The following is a 21972-nucleotide window of genomic DNA, read 5'->3' on the forward strand; positions in this document are numbered from 1 at the left end:
TTATTCCAATTTTGAAGCCAGAGTCCAGACGGTTCCCCTCCCCTCTGGAGAGCCCCCAGCCCAGCCCATCAGACTCCCAGGGCCCCCTTCTTATCCTGTCTCTTCTGGGAAGGACCAACCAGTAGGCCAAGGCGATCCAAGACTCCAGGCCTCAGAGAAATCCCTCAGTCAACCCCCTCCCATTTTTCTCCCCTTCCTTTCTTTTGCTGGTTCCTTTTCCCCTTCCCTCTGCTTCATCCTCATCTCCTCCTCCCCTCCCCCACCCTCTCCAACCTCCTCCTGCTTGTCTCCATTTCTTCCTCATTTCTGCCTCTTTCCTTGTCCTCTCTCCTCCGTGTCTGTGTCTCCTTTGTCTTGCCTCCCCTCCCCTCTCCTTCATTCCCCTCTGCTTTTCTCCCTCCTCCTGCCAGGCTCTCCCCACATCCTGGTGTCCTCCCCTCCCCCAGCTCTATCCCCTTCCTTCTCCTGTCCCCACCTGACCCTGTCTACACTCTCTCACCCCAACTTTCCTCTCCGAAGGAGAATCCCTTGGCCACCACTGTCTGCCACGGGACCTCAGAGACCACACTGTCGGCTCCCCCTCGGATCCAGAGAGGCCAGGTGCGAAGATGGGGTCCCTGGGTACCCCAGGAGGTGGCCGGGGACAGAATGGGGTGGCCTTCTTGGCCTCAGCCCTGTTATCTTTGGGATCGAAGCGTGCCCTCCCGCCCCACCGTGGAGGGTCACGGGCAGGGGCCGGCAGGCTCAGGGCTCGGGGGCCCTCCCCCAGCAATCCCTGAGCAGGTCCATGTGGAATAAGGCTGCCCCGGTGAGGAGGCGCGCGGCGAACACGTGGCGGCAGGGCAGGCGGCGCGCTGCGTGGATGGAGCAGGTGCAGCGCGTCAGCGCTCCGTCCAGGAAGAAGTCTGAGGTGCCGTCCTGCAGGGCGAAGCCAGCCCCGGTCCAGTGGAAACCGCGGGTCCCGTGCTGCCGGGCGAAGGCCAGCTCTTCGGCGACCAGCTCCGCCAGTTCTGGCCCGCAGGCTGCTCGGAACTTGGCCAGAGGCTCCCAGTCCACCTCCTCGTCCCCTGAGGGGCAGCACGGCCTCTTTGGTTCCCTTGGGCCCTCTTCTCCACTTCGTTCCTGCAAGCTCTCCCCGGGGGCCGGGAACCTCCTTCTTCTCGCTGCCCGCTCTGGGTCACCCTCCGACCTGGTCCCCCCTGGGGTGCTGCACGTGACTCCATCCCCCAGCCCTAGACAGCCCCCTCCTGGGTCCCCACACTCCCTGCTCTGCCCCCCTCTGCTCTTGGGGCTCCCAGCCTGGGCACCCCCTCCCTCTCCATTCTCCAGGCCTGCCACCCTTGGGTCCCCCAGCTGGATCAGAACTATATCCTCCAGGCCCCTTCTTCTTTTGACACCCAACCTGGCTCCTCCCTCTTCTCTAGTCTCTGGCCCTCTCTGCCTCCCATCTCCGCACTGGGGCCCCCTGGGGTCTCCATTCTCCGGGACCAGTTCCAGGGCCTTCTCCACAGGGACCCCCCTCCAGTTTCTGACCTCCAGCGCCCTCTCCTTCTCGGCTTCCAAGTGCGGCCCCTTCCAGTCCCTGGTTTTCAGGCCACTTACCCTCTCGTCGTGCAACTTGGGCCCCCTCCAGGAGCTCCCATCATGACTCCTGGCCCTCTCGCAATCAAACTGGGTCCCCCTCCCGTCTGCGGTCTCCAGCACCCTAACCCTTCGATCCTCCAGCTGCGCCAGCCTCCAGGTATACCCTTCCAGTCCTCTCAACCTCTGGTCCTCCACCTGGGCCCCCCTCCAGATATAACCTTCCAGTCCCCAATCTTTCTCACCCTCCAACAGGCCCCCCCTCCAGTCTCTGATCTCGGGCGCTCTCAAGCGCTCCTTCTCCAACTGGGACCCTCTCCAGACACTCCCCTCTAGCCCTCTCACCTGGTTTTCCAACTGGACCCCTCTCCAGTCTCGGATTTGCAACCCTCTCCCCTTCTCACTTTCCACCTGAGCCCCTCCCCGCTCTCTGGTCTCCAGCCCTCGGACCCACTCCTTCTCCAACTGGGCTTCTCTCCAGAAACTTCCCTCCTTCCGCATCCCTCCCCAGTCTCCGGTTTCTAGGCCCTTCAACCTCTGGTGCTCCACCTGGGCTCCCCTCCCTGGATCCCCCTCCAGCCAAGGGCCCCCGTCGTCGGAGACGTCGGGCGCCGCCTCCCCAGCTGCGTCGGCCCACTGCATGGCCACCAGATCGCGCAGGCACTGCGCCACGCTGCGCGAGGGGCTCAGGCGGCGCAGCAAACGCCGGCGGTGGCCGCGCACCAGGGCGCACGCGTCCAGGTCGCGGCCCGCTTCGAAGGCGCGGAAGCGCACCCACATGTCCCGGCGTGGCGCCCAGTTGCGCTCAAAGTAATCGACGAAGGCGGCCGGGCCGTGGGCGCGCAGCTCGGCCAGGGCCTCGGCGTAGTCGGCGGGGGACGACGCGCCCGCTAGGCGACACAGGCGGGGCCACAGGCCCGGGTCCTCGCGGCCGGCGCCGCCCAGCTCCTGCGCCTTGCTGAAGAGCGTCTCCAGGCCCTGAGCCCTGCAGATCTGGACGCGCGCGCCAGGCAGCAGCTGGCGCACGGCGGGCAACTGCGCCGCCACCTCGGGCCCGGCAGTCAGGCAGCGCACGCGGCCCTTGACATCGGGCGCGCTCTGCAGCAGCGAGGCCAGCGCGAAGCGCAGCAGGCTCGGCGTGCCTGGGCGCGCCACGCAGCAGGCGGCCTGACGCGCGCGGCCCGCGCCGTCCACGCATAGCACCGCCAGTAGATCCAGCGCGCCCTGCAGCCCCGGCAGCCGGTCCACCAGAAGCATGCGTGGGAAGCGCCGCAGCAGCGCCCGGGTGCGTGACGTCAGGAAGAACACGGTCTCCACCACCGCCTGGTCCTCCACGAACACCAGCTTCACCTGCGGGCGGGGGCGGAGAGGCGGGGAAAGCTGTCAAAAGGCGCAGGGGTCACCCTGCCCACGATTTCCCGCTCTGCGGGAACTGAGACTCCATTCATTCACTCATTGTTGTTCTTGTTCAGTGGGCAGATGAATGCAAGTATTTAGAACATTGCCGGGCAAACGGGTTTCCCTGGTGGTCAGTGGTAAAGAATCCGCCTGCCAATGCAGGAAACCCGGGTTCAATCCCCGAGTCAGGAAGATCCACTGGAGAAGGAAATGGCAACTCACTCCAGTATTCTTCCCTGGGAAATCCGATGAACAGAGGAACCCGGCCAGTAGTCCATGGGTCGCAAAGACTTAGTGACTGAGCATGCACCCACGCAGCACTGACAAATACTATCACTATTATTCAACAATACTCACTCAATAACCAGTAAGTGCTCTCGAAGTGTTTCTTATGATCATAACTATCATCCACGCTTAAAGACCAGGTGCTCACAAAGGTCTTCTCTGACCACCCCATCTAAGCAAACACCCATCTCTCTCTAGCCACTTCTGGCCATGGCACTTACCCCCCTGAAGCATGTTACATTTTCATCTGCTGTTTCGTTTATTGCCTGTTTGTGCTCCCTAGGATGTCAGCCTCACAAGGATACTGTTTCATTTCACTTTTGCAGCCCTTGGTGCTTTGAATGGCACCTGGCCTGAGCCATAGCTCAATATACCCCTAGTGAGTGAGTGAATGAATGCATGAGTGTATAGCGATTGCCACTGGCCACATCTCTGGAGTGGAAGTTCAGGGAATGCTGGTTTTGAATCCTAGTTTCAAATCCACCATCCACTTTATAGCTTAGTCCCCAGCACTCAAGACTGACTCTTAGCTCCTCTGTTTCTTCACCCTCCAGATGCAATTCATCCCCTAGGGACTTCCTTGGGGGCCCAGTGGCTAAGACTCCTCACTCCCAATGCAGGGGACAGGGGTTCGATCCCTGGTCAGGGAGCTAGATCCCACATGCTACAACTAAGAGTTCACATGATGCAACTAAAGATTCTTCTACATGCTGCAGCTAAGACCTGGAGCAAGCAAATAAATGTATTTAAAAAAATTCGACCCATCCCCAAATTCTAGCAGCAACCTTCAAAATGAGTCCAGAATCTGACCCCTTCTCCCCATTCCTGTGGCCACTGGTCAGAGCCATCACCACCTCTCACCTGTATTATTGTAGCCATTTCCACTCGGGCTCCCTGTCTCTCCCAGTCCCCCACAGAGCTGCCAGGGGGCATTTTCAAGATCAGATCACCCCCTCCTCTACTTGAAAACCTTTCCCAGAAATTCCGATCACACTTCAAGTGTGAGAATTCACCCCACAGCTATCCGGCTGGATAATCGGCCCTTTGAACCTCATCTCCTGTCCCTCTCATCTGCCTTGGCCACAGCCACTCTGGCCTCATTATTTTTGCATGCAAGTCACTTAATGGGGTAGGGAGATTAGTGGCAATGAGCTTAGTTAGGTCCCTTCTACCAGGCAGGCAGCTAGGCTGTTTCGGCCAGGCCCTGCAGAGCTGACCCATAGCTGAAGAACCAGGGTTGGAATATAGTTTAAGCATAGATCTCTCCACAAACTATTCTGCCATAATCTGACCTCATCCCTCAAAATGGGTTAAAAAGCAATGCACAGTTCTCCACATTCAAAGTAAAAGAAAAAACAAAAACAAACACCAAAACAATAACAACAACAAAAATTTCAATTCAAAAAAAAGCCTAGAGGAGTCCAGAAAGAATACAGAAATTGTCTTCCCCACTCTAAAATTATACATTCAGCATCTTAAGGAGTAGAGGCATTCGATACATTTTATGGAAAAGCCTAGTCGGCTTACCACTGAATCAGTTACAGCACCACAACCACTTTTTTCAATCATTAATTTTTATACCTACGATTACTTTATGATTTAATTTATCTTAGCAGATGTTTCCACCTAGAACAGCGCTGTTCAATACAGTAGCAATTTACATTTAAATGAAGACTTAAAAAGATGTAAAAATTCACTTGCTCAGTCACACCAGTCATATTTCACTGCTCAACAGCCACGCGAGGTTAATGTCTACTCTGTGGGTCGGGGCAGACAGGGAACATTTCCATCAACACAGAAAGTCCTATTCGATGGTGCTGGTGTAGAAACCAATGTAAAGATAAAAGTCATCAGATACTAACTAGGTGATCATTTCACAATATACACAAATATCAAAACCGTTATGGGGACTTCCCTGGTGGTCCAGGGTTAAGAACCCACCTTGCAATGCAGGGGATATGGGTTCGATCCCTGACTGGGGAACTAAGATCCCACATGTCGTGGAGCAACTAAGCCCAGCGCTGCAACTTCTGAGCCCGACAGGCTCTGGAGTCTGGGTGCCACAACTAGAGAGTCATTGTTCCCAATGAAAGATCTCTCGTGCCACAGCTAAGACCAGACACAGGCAAGTAAATAAATAAAAATAAGTAAATACTAAAAAAACCCCTTACGTTGTATACCTGAAACTAACAGAATGTTATATGTCAATTACATCTCAAAAAAAGAAACAGAAAGGATAAACGACAAGGTCCTACTGTATAGCACGGGCTTCCTGGGTGGCTCAGACGGTAAAGAATCCTCTTGCAATGCAGGAGACCTGGGTTAGATCCCTGGGTTGGGAAGATCCCCTGGAGGAGGGCATGGCAACCCACTCCAGGTTTCTTGTCTGGAGAATCCCCACGGACAGAGGAGCCTGGTAGGCTATAGTCCATGGGGTCGCAAAGAGTCAGACACGACTGAGTGACTAAGCACAGCACTGCATAGCACAGGAAACTATTCAATATCCTGTGACAAACCATAATGGAAATAATGGAAAAAAGAACGTATATGCATGTACAACTGAATCACTTTGCGGTACAGCAGAAAGAAACACAGCATTGCAAATCAACTATACTTCAATTACAAAACAGAAATGAAAAGAAAATATTAATAGATACAATGGTTAAAAAAAAACCCAGAACAACCCTATATGTTTCCATAGTATTAAGTAAGTTCTTATCTTTTTCTCCTTGGGAAAAAGAATAAGAGAAAAGCAAATGGAGCAAACGGCTTCCCAGGTGGCACTAGTGGTAAAGAACCCGCCTGCCAATGCCAGAGATGTAAGAGATGTCAGTTTGATCACTGGGTTGAGAAGATGCCCTGGAGGAGGGCATAGCAACCCACTTCAGTATTCTTGCCTGGAGAAACCCACGGACAGTGAAGCCTGGCGGGCTACAGTCCATAGGGTGGCAAAGAGTCAGACGGGACTGAAGAGAAGCGATTTAGCACACATGCAAAGTGCTGGGAAGAACTAACCCCACAGTTCTGAGAAATTAACTTTTTCAACCCCCACAACGATCCTGAACAACAGGGCCCATTATTACCATCCCATTTTTCACAGGGGGAAACTGAGGCAAAGAGAGGTTCAGTTGCTTGTCGGGGGTCACACAGGTAGCAAGCAGCAGAGCTGGGATTTGAACTCAGGCACTTTGGGCCTGGGGTCCGTGCTTCTGACCACTAGACCCTTCACAAAAGTGATCGGGCCTGCCTCCCAGGCTTCCAGGGTGAGGTATGCAGTGGATGGTGGGGCAGAAGTGGGGATGGAGGGGCCGGGGGAGGAGCAGCTTGGAGGATGCGAATGAGCGTGGGTACCGTCTCAGACACACAGATCGGTGGCCCTGGGATGCAACATCCATAGACCAGATTCCACATCAGAATGTGATGTGAATATCGGAAACCATACCACTTAACCCTCCCCACCCACACATCTTCCTATATTCAGGCACACGGCCTCCTTTTTCACATGTACAGAATAACAGAACAACATGTGGACAGTGTCCAGACTGTTGCCCCTCCCCAAAATGAAGGAATAAAAATAATAGCTAAATAGCCAAATCATATAGAGCTTCCAACTTTCAGGGCACTGTTCCTTAAACACACATACACACACACACACACACACAACTACAAAAACCACCCTAAACCCTATGAAAGTGTTAGTTGCTCACTCATGTTCGACTCTTTGCGACCCCATGGACTGTAGCCTGCCAGGCTCCTCTGTCCATGGAATTCTCCAGGCAAGAATATTGGAGTGGGTAGCCATTCCCTTCTCCAGGGGAATCTTCCTGACCCAGGGATCAAACCCAGGTCTCCCACATTGCAGGCAGATTCTTTACAGTCTGAGCCACCAGGGAAGCCCTCAAACACTATGAAGTAGTATCTTTGATTATCTCCATTCTACAGATGAACAAACCAAGGTCCAAAGAGGTTATGTATTAATAACTTATGTTCACAACTTACTGGATGTTCCCCAGCCAGGAAATGGTACAGCTAGAATGTATATCACATTTTTAGTGTACATCCACACAAATAAAAGCAAATTTCTAGCTGTTACTATATCACCCCCCAAATGACTAGCCTGATGCAAAAAACAGGACACAGAGAAGATTCACTTTGGGAGCCAATAAGAGGCAGAAAGGCTGAGACTGAGCCGTGAGAGACGAGGGTAACCACAGACCAGGGGTTGCACGAGCCCCAGATTCAAATAGGGCTCTGGGACACCCTCGGTGTAACGGCTCTATAAGCCTATGCTTGTCTTTTTTTTACCCGCCAGCCAGCCAAGTGGTTGGAGTTTTCTCAGGGGGATTTGAGCGGCCTCAGAGGAAGAACAAAAGATGCTAACGTCTGGCAGGTCCCAGCATACAAAGCAAGACGCAGAAAAGTGGGTGTGATGTGTTGCCTTGCTGGGGGAGGGGTGAGGGGAAAGAAGATTAAAAATAAACACATGCAAATGTTATCTGTGCAGAGAGCTGTGCCGTTCTGCCACTAGCCACATGGGGCTACTGAAATTTCCGTTCGTGTAATTCAGTGAAGAATTCAAGGGACTTCCCTGGCAGCCCAGTGGTTAAGACTCCACACTTCCACTCCAGTGGGGCATGGGTTGGTTCCTTGGTTGGGGAACTAAGGTCCTGGAAGTCACAATTTAAAAATCCAGCACAGCACAGCCAAATAAAATAAAAGAATTCGGTTCCTCAGTCAGACTGGCCATATTTCCATATTTCAAGCACTCAATAGCCACATGAGCTAGCCTACTGGACAGCAAGACACAAATCATTTCTAGCATCACAGAAAGTTTTGCTGGACTGCGCTGGGCTATAAAACAGAAAGATATAAATGATGGATAAGCCACTGAATACTCCAGCAGCCTCTGAGAAGGAGCCCTGAGGGACAGGATATGACAAGGGGACTTGTCACTACATACCCTTCGTACCTTTTGAATTTAGGACCATGTGAACATCTTGCATATTCAAAACACCAGTATTTAAATGTTTTTTTAAAAGGAAGAGCCCTTTCACTAGTCCGTGTCTTGGTTTTCTAGAACATCTTCATTTCTTTCAAAAGTATTAAGGCAAGTCGACATTTAATCCTGCAATCCCACTCCTGGGCATATATCCAAAGAAAACACTTAATTTGAAGAGATACACGCACCCTTATGTTCAGAGCAGCACTATTCACAAGAGCCAAGACATGGAAGCAACCTAAATGTCCATGGACAGAAGGTCATAGATAGAGAAGATGTGGTGTGTGTGTGTATATATATACATAAATAAAATGGGCTTCCCAGGTGGCACTAGTGGTAAAGAACCTGTCTGCCAATGCAGGTAGACATAATATACCCAGGTTCAATTCCTGGGTCGGGAAGATCCCCTGGAGGAGGGCACGGCAACCCACTCCAGTATTCTTGCCTGGAGAATCCCATGGACAGAGGAGCCTAATGGGCTACAGTCCATAGGGTGGGAAAGAGTTGGACATGACAAAGTGACTTAGCATGTACACACACACACACACACACACACACACACACACACACACTCACAATGGAATACTACTCAGCCATGAAAAAGAAGGAAGTAACGCCATTTGTAGCAACATAGACAGAGCTCGAGATTATCACCCTAAGTGAAGTAAGCCAGACAGAGAAAGACAAATATCATATGATAATGCTTATATGTGGAATCTGAAAAAAAGCATACAAACGAACTTATTCACAAAACAGACATAAACTCAAAGACTTAGAAACAAAAAGACTTATGGTTACCAAAGGGAAAAGGCAGGGGGAGGGACAAACTAAGAGTTTGGGATGAACATATACACACTGTGCTGTGCTTAGTCGCTCAGTCGTGTTCGACTCTGTGCGACCCCATGGACTGTAGCCCACCAGGCTTCTCCGTCCATGGGGATTTTCCAGGTAAGAATACTGGACTGGGTTGCCATGCTCTCCTCCAGGAACATATGCTGCTGCTGCTGCTAAGTCGCTTTAGTCGTGTCCGACTCTGTGCGACCCCATAGACGGCAGCCCACCAGGCTCCCCCGTCCCTGGGATTCTCCAGGCAAGAACACTGGAGTGGGTTGCCATTTCCTTCTCCAATGCATGAAAGTGAAAAGTGAAAGTGAAGTCGCTCAGTCGTGTCCGACTCTTAGCGACCCCATGGACGGTAGCCTACCGGGCTCCTCCGTCCATGGGATTTTCCAGGCAAGAGTACTGGAGTGGGGTGCCATTGCCTTCTCCACCAGGAACATATACACATTACTATATATAAAATAGATAAGCACCAAAGTTGAGTATAGCATAGGGGACTAAACTCAACATTTTGTAATAACCTATAAGGAAAATAGATATATGTATATGCATAACAGAATCACTTTGCTGTATACCTGAAACTAACACAACACTGTAAATCAACTATACTTCAATTGAAAAAATTAAGGCAGGGCAAGTCACAGACCCAGGACCAACCTCAGTTTAGGTAGGGATTTCATGACAGCCTACAAACTGGGAGCTAAAAAGGATGGTCCACTGACTGAAGTCTTTCCAATATGAACATGCTGCTTCTTGCAGGGGTGACCCTACACAGGGTGTTTACAGGGAAGAGCTGGAACTGACAAGGAGGGGTGGGAACCTCCTTTCCAAACTGAGGAATATACTGAGTGGTAAAGAGCATGTCCTTGGATCCAGACTGTGTGGGTCTAAAGTCCAGCTCTGTCGCTAAGTAGCTGTGTGACCTCCGGCCAGTTACTTGCCCTCTCTGTGCTTCAGTTTCCTTATTTGCAAAATGAAAATGAGAACGGTGGACTCCTTCCTTGTAGTGTGCTGGTGAGATTTTAAACAAATTACAATTTATAAAGCACTTAGGGTAGTGCCCGGCACATAGTAAGTGCCTGATAAATGTTAGTGAAATTATCAATATTACATGTGGATAGAAGGCTGAGTTTGAAAGAGGGCTTGTTACTGGGCATGAGATGAAGATGGGAAGAGTGCTTGGACTTGATTCTAGAGAGTGGGTTTGTTACTGGGAAGAGTTAATTTTGACTCCTTGCTGTTTCTACGGCTTTAACCCTCGGTTTTTTTTTTTTTTTTTTTTGCTGTTTTTGTTGTTACATGATGGCCTGCCTCAGAGAACCCTGCCCCCTCGGTCTGACCCTTAAGCTAAAGTGCCTTTGTTTAGCTCACAGGGAGATAATCCGACCCTACCCACCTATGAATGACTGTGAAGAAAAACTAACACATTCCCCTGCCTGAGACTTGCCATTCTAGGAGGTATTTTCAAGAATTAAATGGTCTTTTTAACTTGTTTCCCCACCTCCCTCCATCGCCTATCCATAAAAGAACCTGGCATCCAGGCCCTGAGAATTTTACCGAGTCCAAGCTCGCTCTGCTCGCCACACAATATGCCAATGAATACGAGAGATGAGGTGAGGTGTTGAGGCAAGGAAGGGACTTTAATCAGGGAGCCGGCAGACTGAGAAGATGGCAGGCTAGCACCTCAAAATAACCATCTTATTGGGGTCTGGACACCAGGTTGTTTTATAGATCAGAGTGAAAGAGGCAATGAGGAACTAAAGTCAAAAGGCAGAATAGAGAGGGAGATGCAGTGGGGAAGTAAAGTGAAAGGGTCTTCAGTCTGGCAAAACATCTCCAAGGGAATGTCCAACCTTCAGAAGGGGCGTGTTAATCTCTTCTATTCACAGGTGGGCAGGAACAAACTACCTCTCCAGGAGTTGAACAAAGGCACTTTAGTTTACAGTCAAGCAGAGGGGCAGGGTCCTCCAGGCAAGCCACTGAGTATGATTATAATAATAAAAGCAAGTCAAAGAAACAATTTCCAACATGGAGTCAGAATTGGCTTCCTCCCAGCAACAAGAAGATGGTTATTTTGAGACATTAGTCTACCATCTTCTCGGTCAGCTGGCTTTCTGAATAAAGTCATATTCCTTCCTTCAACACCTCGTTCCTTGGATTTCCCGGCCTCTCGAGCAGCGAGCAGAGTGAGCTTGGACTGGGTGACAGATTCACACCTCCTCTTTATCCTGAGTTGGGACCTCTTCCATGCATGAAAGAAAAGCACAGCCAGAAGGAAAAAGGAGAAACCAATTTTCTTTCCTCTCTCCTTCTCTCCCTCCTTCCCTTCCTTCCTTCTTTCCCTTCAAGTCCTCCCTGGCTTTGAAGTTGGATCAAAGCAGCAGAAAGATTCCTCACTGAGAAGCAGTATTCTCACCGTTCTTCTAGCACCTGGATTTCCCCCCAGCCTCAGAGCCTCTGCAATGACTGGTCCCTCTGCCTGGAACCCACTTCCTTTTGAAGACAGAATGATTGGGGGGGGTGTCCCCTCCCTCCAGTCTGTCTCCTCACCTTCACCATCATGTCCTCATAGAGGCCTTCCCTGACCACTCACATTAAAATAGCCCCCTTACAAGGGTCCCTGTCCACATCCTTGCCCTACTCTCCTTTATGATTCTCCCACAACCCCCGCAACCCCCATTCATCTCATTATGCCATGGTGCACCCTCCCTACTAAGATGTGATCTGGTTGACCAGGGTGTTTTTACTTTGTGAACTCTCATCGAATTCCATACCTATCATTTGTGCATTTTTTATTTGTGTAGTTCAGTTAAAAAAAATTAATAGCACCGTCCATCACTCTGGATACTTTTCTACCTAGCCCCAACTCTATTGACCTGATCACATCTGGACATGCCTGTCTGTGGTTTCTCCTGTGACCACTGCACGGTAGTAGTAGCCAATCGCTACAGGTGGCTATTTAAATTTCAATTCGTGAAAACGAAGTAATATTTAACAACTGGGTTCCTCAGTCTGACTGGCCACATGACAAGCACCCAACAACCACATGTGGCTGCAGGGCTACCATAGTGGGTGGCGTGGGATCACAGGCATTCCCATCCCGACAGAAAGTTCTACTGCAGGGCGCGGCCCTAGAGGATGAGTTCTCTGAGGGACTGTGTGTGTCTTGCTGGCGGCCGCCTCTCACCCCCATTTCATGCCTCCCTAAGTGCTGAATGAATGCGGAAAGGAATGAATGAAAGAAAGATGAGAATGAATGAACGGGAGGATGGATGGATGAATGAATGAAAGACCTGCGAGACTTGGGCGTGGCTCTCCCCCGCCCCGGCCCCCGTCCCCGCCCCGCGCCTGCCTCTCGCGAGACCCCACCTTGGCCTCGGGGTCGGTGCGGAAGAGCCCTTCCAGCACGTGCAGGGCGTCCAGGACGCCGTGGTCGCGGCCCTTGCAGTAGGAGAGCAGGCGGCGCACGTCGGCCGGGGCCACGAACTGCTTGGAGATCTTGTTGGTGGTGCGCACGGGCAGGCAGGCGTTGGCCAGCAGATGGCCCGGGCGGAAGTAGTAGGCGAACTCAAGCGGGCAGGCCGGGTGCGAGTGGGTCAGCTGGCACTCCGTCACCACGAGGCGGTCCCGCAGTGGGCTCAGCTTGACGATGATGAAGGCGGGGCAGCCAGGCTGGGGGGGCCTGCGGAAGGAAGGATCACAGCCGCCAGTCACATCACCTCGCTGCCCGCCCTCTTCTGCCTTCTCTCTCTCTCCTTTATTCTTAGTTTTTAACATTAAGAATTGTTTCAAGGTAGGGGAGGGATCCATTCATTATGAGTTCCGGATTAAAACATACACACTACTAAAATAAAATAAACACACTACTATATATAAACTAGATAACCAACAAGACCTACTGTATATAGTGCAGGGACCTATGCTCAATACCCTGTCATAACCCACAACGGAAAAGAATCTAAAAAAAAAGAATATATGTATTAACTGAATCGCTTTGCGGCACACCTGAAACTGACACAACATTGTTAATCAACTATCTTTCAAGAAAATTGTTTTAAAAAGAATTGTTTTGAGCATAGAGAAGAGTGGAGGGCCTTAAGAATATGCCGGCTGTGTGACCTTGGGCAGGTTGCTTCAGGTCTCCGGGCCTCAGTTTCCTCTTAAAAGGGAGGTAACAATCATCATACATTTCTCATAGGGTTGTTGTGAGGATTGGAAGAGTTGCTGCCTGGAAAGTACTGGAAAACAGTGTCTGGAACATGAGGGAGGGCTGTATGTTTGCTAGAATTCTGTATCCACCACCCCCAGCTGTATTAAAAGCGAATGCATGGTTTATCATACTTACCTTAATCAACTTGAAGAAATAAAACGTTTCATATACTCCTGTATCCGCTTCTGACTTAGCAATAACAACATTGCAAGCTGAGGCCTTCTGTGAACTCTGTCCCAACTAAATCCCCTCCATCCTCTGTCCCCAGAGGTAGCCGCTCCCAAAAGGGGGTACTGAGCATTCCCACATGTGTTTTTATGTCTTCATAAGCAATGGAAATTATGTTACAAGGTTTTAAAACTTTGTATACATGAAAAGGTGCTCAAACTGATTAGGTATCAGAGGAACACAAAACCTTATGGTGAGATATCTATCTTATATATAGATGTAGATACAGATATGGTGGAATATTACTCAGCCATAAAAATAATGCCATTTGCAGCAATATGAATGTACTTAGAGACTACCATACTAAGTGACGTTAAGTCAAAGACAAATATACGACACTGCTTATACATGGAACTGAAAAAAATGACACAAATATTCTTACTCACAAAACAGACTCAAAGACATATAAAACAAACTTATGGTTACCACAGGGGGGAGGGGGTGGGATAAATTAGAAGTTTGGGATTAAAATATACACACTACTATACATAAAATGGGCTTCCCTGTTGGCTCAGTGGTAAAGAATCTGCCTGCAATGCAGGACTCACGGGTTTGATCCCTGGGTCGGGAAGATCCCCTGGAGAAGGAAATGGCAACCCACTCCAGTATTCTTGCCTGGGAAATACCATGGACAGAGGAGCTTTGTGGGCTATGGTCTATAGGGTCGCAAAGAGTCAGACACAATTGAAGCAACTTTGCACGCACACATGCACACAAGGATAGTCACAGCTTAGTCGAAAGAGCTGTGCAATTGTTATTGTACAGGGCAAACAGACTTTGCAAATATGATTAAATTTGGATTTGAGGTGAGGAGATGATACTAGGTTATCCAGACGGGCCCAGTAGAATGACAAGGGTCCTTAAATAAGGGGAAAATGGAAAGAGGAACATCAAAGTCAGAGAAAGACTGAAAGATGCTATGCTGTTGGCTTTGAAAATGGAGGAAGAGGCTGCAAACCAAGAAATGGAGGTGACCTCTAGAAGCTGGAAAAGGCAACGCAACAGATTGTCCCCTCCAGCCTCCTAAAGAAACACAACCCTGCAGACAACTTGATTTAGCCCACTGAGACCTGTGTTGGACTTGTGACCTTCAGCAGTGTAAGATCACACACCTGTATGATGTGTGTGGTAAGCCACTATGTTTGTGGTAATTTGTTACAGTAGCAACTATAAACTAACACAAGCATCACACTTGCTATAACCTTTCATAGCTTGCTTTTTCACTCACCAGCTCCCCAAGACTTTTCTGTTTCATTATTTGCTGCCTAATATTCCACTCCACAACTATGCCAACTGTTAGGTTGCCTTCAGTTCTCCCTTCTTACAGACAACACATGAACTGACACTTTCTAATACATCTCTTTGTGCGTGAGCAAAAGTCCGTCCCAGACAGTGGTTCAAACTGCAGGGCATGCCCCATCACCTGGCATCAACTTAGGGAATGACATCCAGCATGGTGAAAAACAAAAGAGAATAAGGGAAAAGAAAATCAGAGTACAAAAAAAGAAAAAGGAAATCAGAGTAGATTTCTCTGATAATATTTAAATTGACATCTGTTGTCCAAAAGGGGGGCCGTGTTTCTCCATGGGGAGGTGAGATTGGCATTTTTGGTAGATTTCATGTTTATAGAGCAGGGGTCAGCAAACTTACAGGTCCTGTTGCTATGCCATAGACACAGCCAGGGATGATATGTAACTGAATGGGTGTGTCTGTGTGTCAACAAAACTTTATTTACAAAGATGAGCTGCAGGTTGCATTTGGCCCCAGGGGTCCTAGTCTGCCAACCCTTCTAACATAGACCATCCGGGGTCTGGTAGAGTTAAGAAGGCTCCCGGGTGATAAATGCCAGTAGCACACCCCAGCGCCTAAATGCTCCCACATTCTTTCTAAACAGTCCTTGAGGAGGGTGACCCTTCTCAGGATCCACCCGAGAAACCTCCAGTCTAAATACTTGGGATTGTCTCTGTTAAATCAGAGACAATTCTTTTTTTCCCTCTATGCACAAAGTAAAATCCAAGAGTTTAAGAGATTTTAAAAATCCACAAAAAGCATTTGAGACTTTTTGCCTAATTTAAAGTAACAGAAAGAATGCTAATTTAGAAAAATCTTCAGTGTACAAATCATTTTAAATAAAAGATAAATGTGAAGCCACCCTAATGGGCTTCCCTGGTGGCTCAGATGGTGAAGAATCTGCCTGCAATGCTGGAGACTTGGGTTTGATCCCTGGGTTGCGAAGATCCTCTGGAGGAGGCCATGGGAACCCATTCCAGTCCACTTGCCTGGAGAATCCCCATGGAGAGAGGAGGCTGGTGGGCTACCGTCCATGGGGTCGCAAAGAGTCGGACATGACTGAGCGACTAAGCATAGCACAGTGGAGCCACCATGATGGTAACAGATGAAACTCAAAGAATTTCCAACACGCAGCCGTTTCTAATCTAACCAAATGACAAGTTCATGGGGTTCTACCCAGTACATTTGTCTAGAAAAACTCACAGCTTTCTCTCTGGTCTGACCTCTTTGGGCCTGGGTGTTTCAGCCCCTAGCACAAGCCCCAACTCTGGGGGAAGCTGTCCATCCAGGAGAATAGACATACCAGAGAATGGCATGTGCCCTCTACGGTGTCCCAGTATGTCACACAATGGTCTATGGCAGCCTCAACATGCCACTTCTCTCCATCTAATGGGGGGAATAATGCCATGAGCCCCTCTCACTGTCAACTCCACATGGGCAGGAATTTTAGTCTGTTTTGTCTACTGCTGGATCCTCAACATCTAGAACAGCTCCGGCCCCTGGGAGGTGCTCAGTAAATATATGAGTGAATGACTGTATGCCACTGTCTGAACCCCAGGTACACTACTGATTACTCATCCCACCAAAATCACCCACCACCAAGTCCTGCCTATCATGCCTTCTAAACTCCAAACCATCCATTTCCCCCTACTATTTCCATTGCAATCAACCTACCATAAGTTCTTTCCCTCTTCATGCAACATCATTCTCCCTTCTTTTCATCTAGATAACTCCTACTCATCCTTCACAACTCAGAGCCAGCATCACCTCCTCCAGGAGGCCCTCCCTGACCATCCCTGGGCAGATTCCATCACAATATTGGTGTGATGATTTGATTGATGCCCATCTGTAACGAATGCTCTCCACTGAAATCACAGCACCTAAAACACATACACTCTGCATGTAGTAGATGCTCAAAACAAACCTCTTGATGAAATGAACAAATGCACAATGCCTAAGACCAAAATATCCTTAAGATGTCAGCACATTCAATTCTCACATTAATGATCCATAATTGAAATAAAGAGAGGAAAAAGAGGGAGATAGGATGGTAATTAAAAGCCTGGGTTTTGTGGTCAAATTGTGTGGGTCTAAATCCTGGTTTTCCCTCTTAGCAGCTGCGTTATTTTGGGAAAGTCTTTTAACCTCTCTGTGCCTCAGTTCTTTCATCTGGAAATAGGGGCTAATAATAATACTGACCTTGCAGGGTCGTTGAGAGGATTCAGTGAGATGATTAAAATATATGGTGAGAAAGGGGGCTGATGTCTAATAAACAATTAATTAAAAAGTAGATGCTATTTTCAAACATCTTTTTTTCTTCTAAAAGTACCCTTCCTAGGACTTCCTGGTGGTCCAGTGGTTAGGACTCTGCACTTCCACTGCCCAGGGCGCAGGTTGCATCCCTGGTTGGGGAACTAAAATCCTGCAAGTCTTGTCATCAAAAAAGTACTGCTGCCGTGTTCTGCACTCCACTCACACGATTCTTCTGGATCTTTCAGGTTCTCAATATCTTTGTGTTTTCAAAGGCTGGTGTGTGTTGGGAAAGGTTGGGAGTTTTGCTCTGAAGAGGGGAGTGCTGTGAGAGCCGGGGGAGATACACCAGTGGTGATTTGGGGGTCACTGTGCAGCCTCCAGGAAAGAATGGGCTAGAAAGATGGCCCTTCTGTGTGTTCCCTGGACCCTCAGCCCCAGCTGCCTCTCTGGCCTCTGGTTTCCTGCCTCTAGTCCATCCCCTATCAGGCCCCAGAGGGTCTTCCTACCCCCAGAGCTGACCTTGCTCACAGCCCCAGGGAGCACCAGGATGAAGTCACAGCTCTTGGACTCAGCTCTGCAGGTCTGGGCCTGACACCATTCCAGCCATGTCTCCTGACCTTTCTCATGAACTAATTCCCCAGACACTGTCCTCGGTCCCTGGACTGTGACGCTGGAGAGGCCCTGCCTGAGCAGCTGGTGGGAATACAGGGGCTCAGAAGTGATGGGCCCCCACATCCTCAGCCACCAGTTCATCAGCCACCTCACTCCCAGGCTCCGCATCCCGGGACCATCCCACTCTCCACCCAGTCACCAGGTCCAAGCCCAAGGCACGGTCCTCGCCCCCTTGCTGGCCTGTCACTCCCTCCCATCCCTCCTGCCCCCTGGGTCCCTCTGAAATGTGTAGAAGGACAGTGCCCGCATGTAGTATGTGCTATGTGTTTGTTAAGTCACATACATACATAATACATAGAGAGAAAATACCACCTATTGGTCACCTCTTTCAGGAAGCCTTCTGGATCTACCCTGGGAGCTCTTGGTAGAGCTGATCATTCATTCCTCTTTTATCCTCCTCCATCTTTCTCTTTTGTTGTTGTTGTTGTGTTTTGTTTGGTCACTAAGTCATGTCCAACTCTTTTGATCCCGTGGACTGTAGCTTGCCAGGCTCCTCTGTCCAGGGGATTCTCCAAGCAAGAATACTGGAGTGGGTTGCCATTTCCTTCCCCAGGGGATCTTCCTGACCCAAGGATGGAACCTGTGTCTCTGCACTGGCAGGCAGATTTTTCACCACTCAGCCACTAGGGAAGCCCATCTTTCTCATTACTTTGGGCCGTTTTTTTTTGGGGGGGGGGGTGGCCTTTGTCTCCTCCATTAGATTCCTGAGCTGCTCAAGGGCAGACATCAGCTCTCTGGGTTCCACACGCCCTGTGAAGAGCATGAATACGGTAGGGGCTCAGTAAGTGTCTGTTGCTTTGAATTGGGCTGTTAACGAGGAGAAAAAACAAAAACAAGGAGAGGTTCCAGACTGGGCCTGAGCTCCAAACAAGCTCTCATGTTCTCGGTATCTGGGTGATAATGAGCGTTTGATACTGTTCTACTTCCAGATCTCCAAGTCAGTTTCTAGAATAAGCAGTGGGTAAGCTACTGAGAATTGTAATCCTCACAATAAATGCTTAATGAACTCTGAATGAGAATAAGCAATCACCTGGGCCCTCTTCTGAATGATCTCAATCTATTCGCTCCTTGAATCCTCACAAAACCTATTGATCAATACTACCATGTGTGTATGCGTGCCAAGTTGCTCCAGTCATCTTCAACTCTTGGTGACCCTATGGACTCTATGGACCCTATGGACTCCGGGCTCCTCTATCCACAGGATACTGAATACTGGAGTGGGTTGCCCTTATGGACTCCAGGCTCCTCCATCCACAGGATACTGAATACTGGAGTGGGCTGCCCTGCTCTCCTCCAGAGGATCTTCCCAACCCAGGGATCAAACCAGCATCTCCTTCATTGCAGGTGGATTCCTTATTACTGAGCCAACTGGGAAGCCCATTAATGTATTACTTCTCCCATTTTCCCAGGGAGGTCACTGAGGCCCAGAAAGGGGATGTCACGAGCTCAACGTCATGGGCTGATGAGCAGCAGAGCCGTGGGCCCCAAGCTACCAGCTTCCTGCTCTGTGCACGTGACTCCTGTAACAGTTCTCTTGTATTGAGCTGCCCTGTGTTCCAGGCACTGGGAAGCTGCTCATGGTAACCTTACAACAGCCCTTTCCACAGATGAGAAAACTGAGGCTTGGAGATGTGAAGATCACCACCCAAAGAGACCCACCCAGGAAGTGGTGGGGCCGGTCTCAAGCAGCCTGCATGCAGAGCCTGTGTTCTTAAGCAAACCCCTCTGTCCCTGGCTTCCTACTCAAGGGTCTCCAACTCATATACGGACAGGGGCCAGACAGACAAAGGAAGTTGCAAAGGAGGAGGTGGCAGAGTGTGGTGGGGTCTGGGGCAAACCTGAGTGCCAAAGCCCTGCCTGATTGGGGTGGCTGCCTGCCGCACCGGAACAAGGTCTCAGCCTCCTCCCAAGTTGCAAGGGAAGCTGGAAACCCAACATGGTATGGGTAATGTGCAAGGTTTAAAATTACGGTCAGTTAAAATACCTCTGGCCATTTGGTTGTGTCTCCTAGCCCTCTTGGATTCCTCAAGCCCTCTGCAGCATTATAGTTGGAAGGAACTATTATTATCTGTGAGCTTGTTCATATCACGTCAGTCTTCTGTCCCTTTTGAAAGGTGAAGGGCTGGGAATTTGTCTGTCTTGCTCAACTCCCCACCTCCCCCAAGTGAAATATCCCTAGCTCCTGGCAGGGGACCTGGCCCTGTATTTACTGAATGCATGGATTTTTTTTTGGCTATTTTTGTCCTGTGGCTTTCTCTGCAGCTAGCCTCTTCGTAGGTGTCCTAAATCTGGCTCTCACCTGTTTTTCTGGCTGGCTGGTGTCTTTGGCGCCATGTTTCCATGTTTTTGGAATTTTCTTTTTTAATGTCTCTTGGGTGTGTGTGTCTGTCTCGCTCTGTGCCTCTCCACGGGTCTCTAATAAAATCTCTAAGTGGAGGCCACACTTCGCAAGTGGCTCTCCGTCCCTTCAGCAAACTGCCTCTGTCTCAGGAAACTTCCCTCCTTGACCCTTAGTCTCTCTTCAAGGTGTATTTAGCGGTTTCAGTTGACATCTCGCCCCTCCCGGTCTCCCGGGTGTGGGCTCGCTGCTTCCCCCTCCCGCGGGACGCACACCACCCCCCGCCAGCCCCCAGCCCGGCTCACGCACCCCACGGCGGGCCGGCTGGGCGCGCGCACGTCCTTGCACACCAGCCGCACGTAGCTGTACTTGAGCACGTCGATGAGCGTGTAGAGCGGGGGCGCGCTGGCCCAGCGGCAGCGCGCTAGGTGCATGGAGCTCTTGACAAAGAAGAGTGCCAGCCGCTGCTGGCACCACGCGTCGAAGAAGCGACTGAATTCGGCCCACGAGAAGAAGGCCCTCTCCCGCAGCTCTTGCTCCTCCTGCCCCGCCGCTGTGCCGGGTGGAGGCTCCATCCTGGGGCGCCTGGGTGGGAGGGGTGGGGAGGACACCTGGATATCAGATCCATCCTCTTCCGAGGAGGTTTCCCGCTTCCTCTAGTCTCCGCCTGCCTCTTCAGAGCTGAAGCCTCTATCCAGGTGGGGCCGGGGGCGGGGGCGGGGAGCGGGGTGGACCCGTTAATCTCCAGCCCATCTTTGGCCTCCTCCCACGCGCAGCTATATTCCTGGGACAGTTGGAACCTGCCAGGCTGATCTTTTAACTCCAGTTCTGGTCTCCTCCTCCATAGACATACATGATCCCTAGGTACAGCTGCGGTCCCTCTCCCAAAACATGACTCTTAAAACTCAGTCGTGGACCCCTTCCCGAATGTGTTCCCAGCGTCCAGGTAGAATTTCCTCCCCCTCTAGATGTGCCTTCTGCATTTGGCGGTAACCTCTAGAGGCTCCGTTCATCTAGAACTCCGTCTTCCATGTGCCTACACAGGTGCTGTAACCCACATCCATCTGCGACCCCCACGCCCCACATCTAAAGATGCTCGGTCTCCGGATGTGCTCCGCACCTCCAGTCATGGATCGCTCATCCCCAATCTCATTCTTCATGCACCTGTGGCTCTCTCCTCCCCAGATGTGTCTCAGATACTAGGCGGCTGTTGCCGCTCTCCCAGATGGGGCCCCCATGGGTTGCCACATGCAGCTGTGCCCCTACTTCCAAGAGATGCTCTCGTATCCAGACGTCCTCCCCACATCGAGTATGGCCCCTTCGCGTACAGGTGTGTGCCCCATTCACTTGTGGGCAATTCTCAAAAGTGTCAGCAATATTCATCTGCGGTCCCCCTCTGCCCAGAAGCACCGCGCGACCCAGCTGTGGCCCCCTCCTCCCACGTCCAGCTATCATCCGCCCCCAGATACGCGTCCTCGCCCTAGACGTGGCCCGTCGTCGTTAGACGGGCTGCATCGCCCCAGAGGCTCCCCCACGTCCAGCTGCGCCTCCCCCACTCTTGGAGCCACTCCCAGCCGGCTCCAGGCTCCACAACCCCTCCCAGCCCTGCCAGCCGCGGCACCTCCCATCCCGGCTGTCCCACCCAGCTGTGCCTCTCCCCTCCCCCAGATGTGCACCCTTCCCGCCCCTCCCCACTCACCTACCCGCCCCGGAGCGGCGTCCACCTCCCACAATGCCCCGCGCCGCGGCCCGGCCCGGCCCTTGCTCCCGGGATGCCCCGCGCGGCCTCCCGCCTCTCTTCCCGCCGTGCCTCGCGCGGCGGCTCCCACCGAATCTCTGTTTTCCCGCTGGTCACTCCTCAATCCAGAGCAACAGTGG

The 21972-nt window shown here is 50.8% G+C and overlaps 1 protein-coding gene across 2 annotated transcripts; it reads right to left on the bottom strand.

The window, feature by feature from the left end:
- Positions 1-313: 313 nt before the first annotated feature.
- On the bottom strand, positions 314-21840 carry ZSWIM9 (zinc finger SWIM-type containing 9). Of its 2 annotated transcripts, XM_081514409.1 has the most exons (5): positions 21794-21840; positions 20404-20679; positions 12473-12785; positions 1657-2931; positions 314-411 (listed from the first exon to the last, which is right to left on the bottom strand). In XM_081514409.1, the coding sequence occupies exons 2-5, from the start codon at positions 20667-20669 to the stop codon at positions 376-378; spliced, it is 1890 nt and encodes a 629-aa protein (XP_081370535.1). In that variant the 5' UTR covers positions 20670-20679; positions 21794-21840; the 3' UTR covers positions 314-375. The 2 variants fall into 2 exon arrangements, with proteins under 2 accessions (XP_081370535.1, XP_081370534.1); XM_081514408.1 differs by having other exon boundaries at positions 314-2931.
- Positions 21841-21972: the final 132 nt, after the last annotated feature.

Source organism: Giraffa tippelskirchi, chromosome 7 (genome assembly GCF_054371585.1).
Source record: "Giraffa tippelskirchi isolate mGirTip1 chromosome 7, T2T-mGirTip1v1.2.pri, whole genome shotgun sequence".
Taxonomy (NCBI): Eukaryota; Metazoa; Chordata; class Mammalia; order Artiodactyla; family Giraffidae; genus Giraffa; species Giraffa tippelskirchi.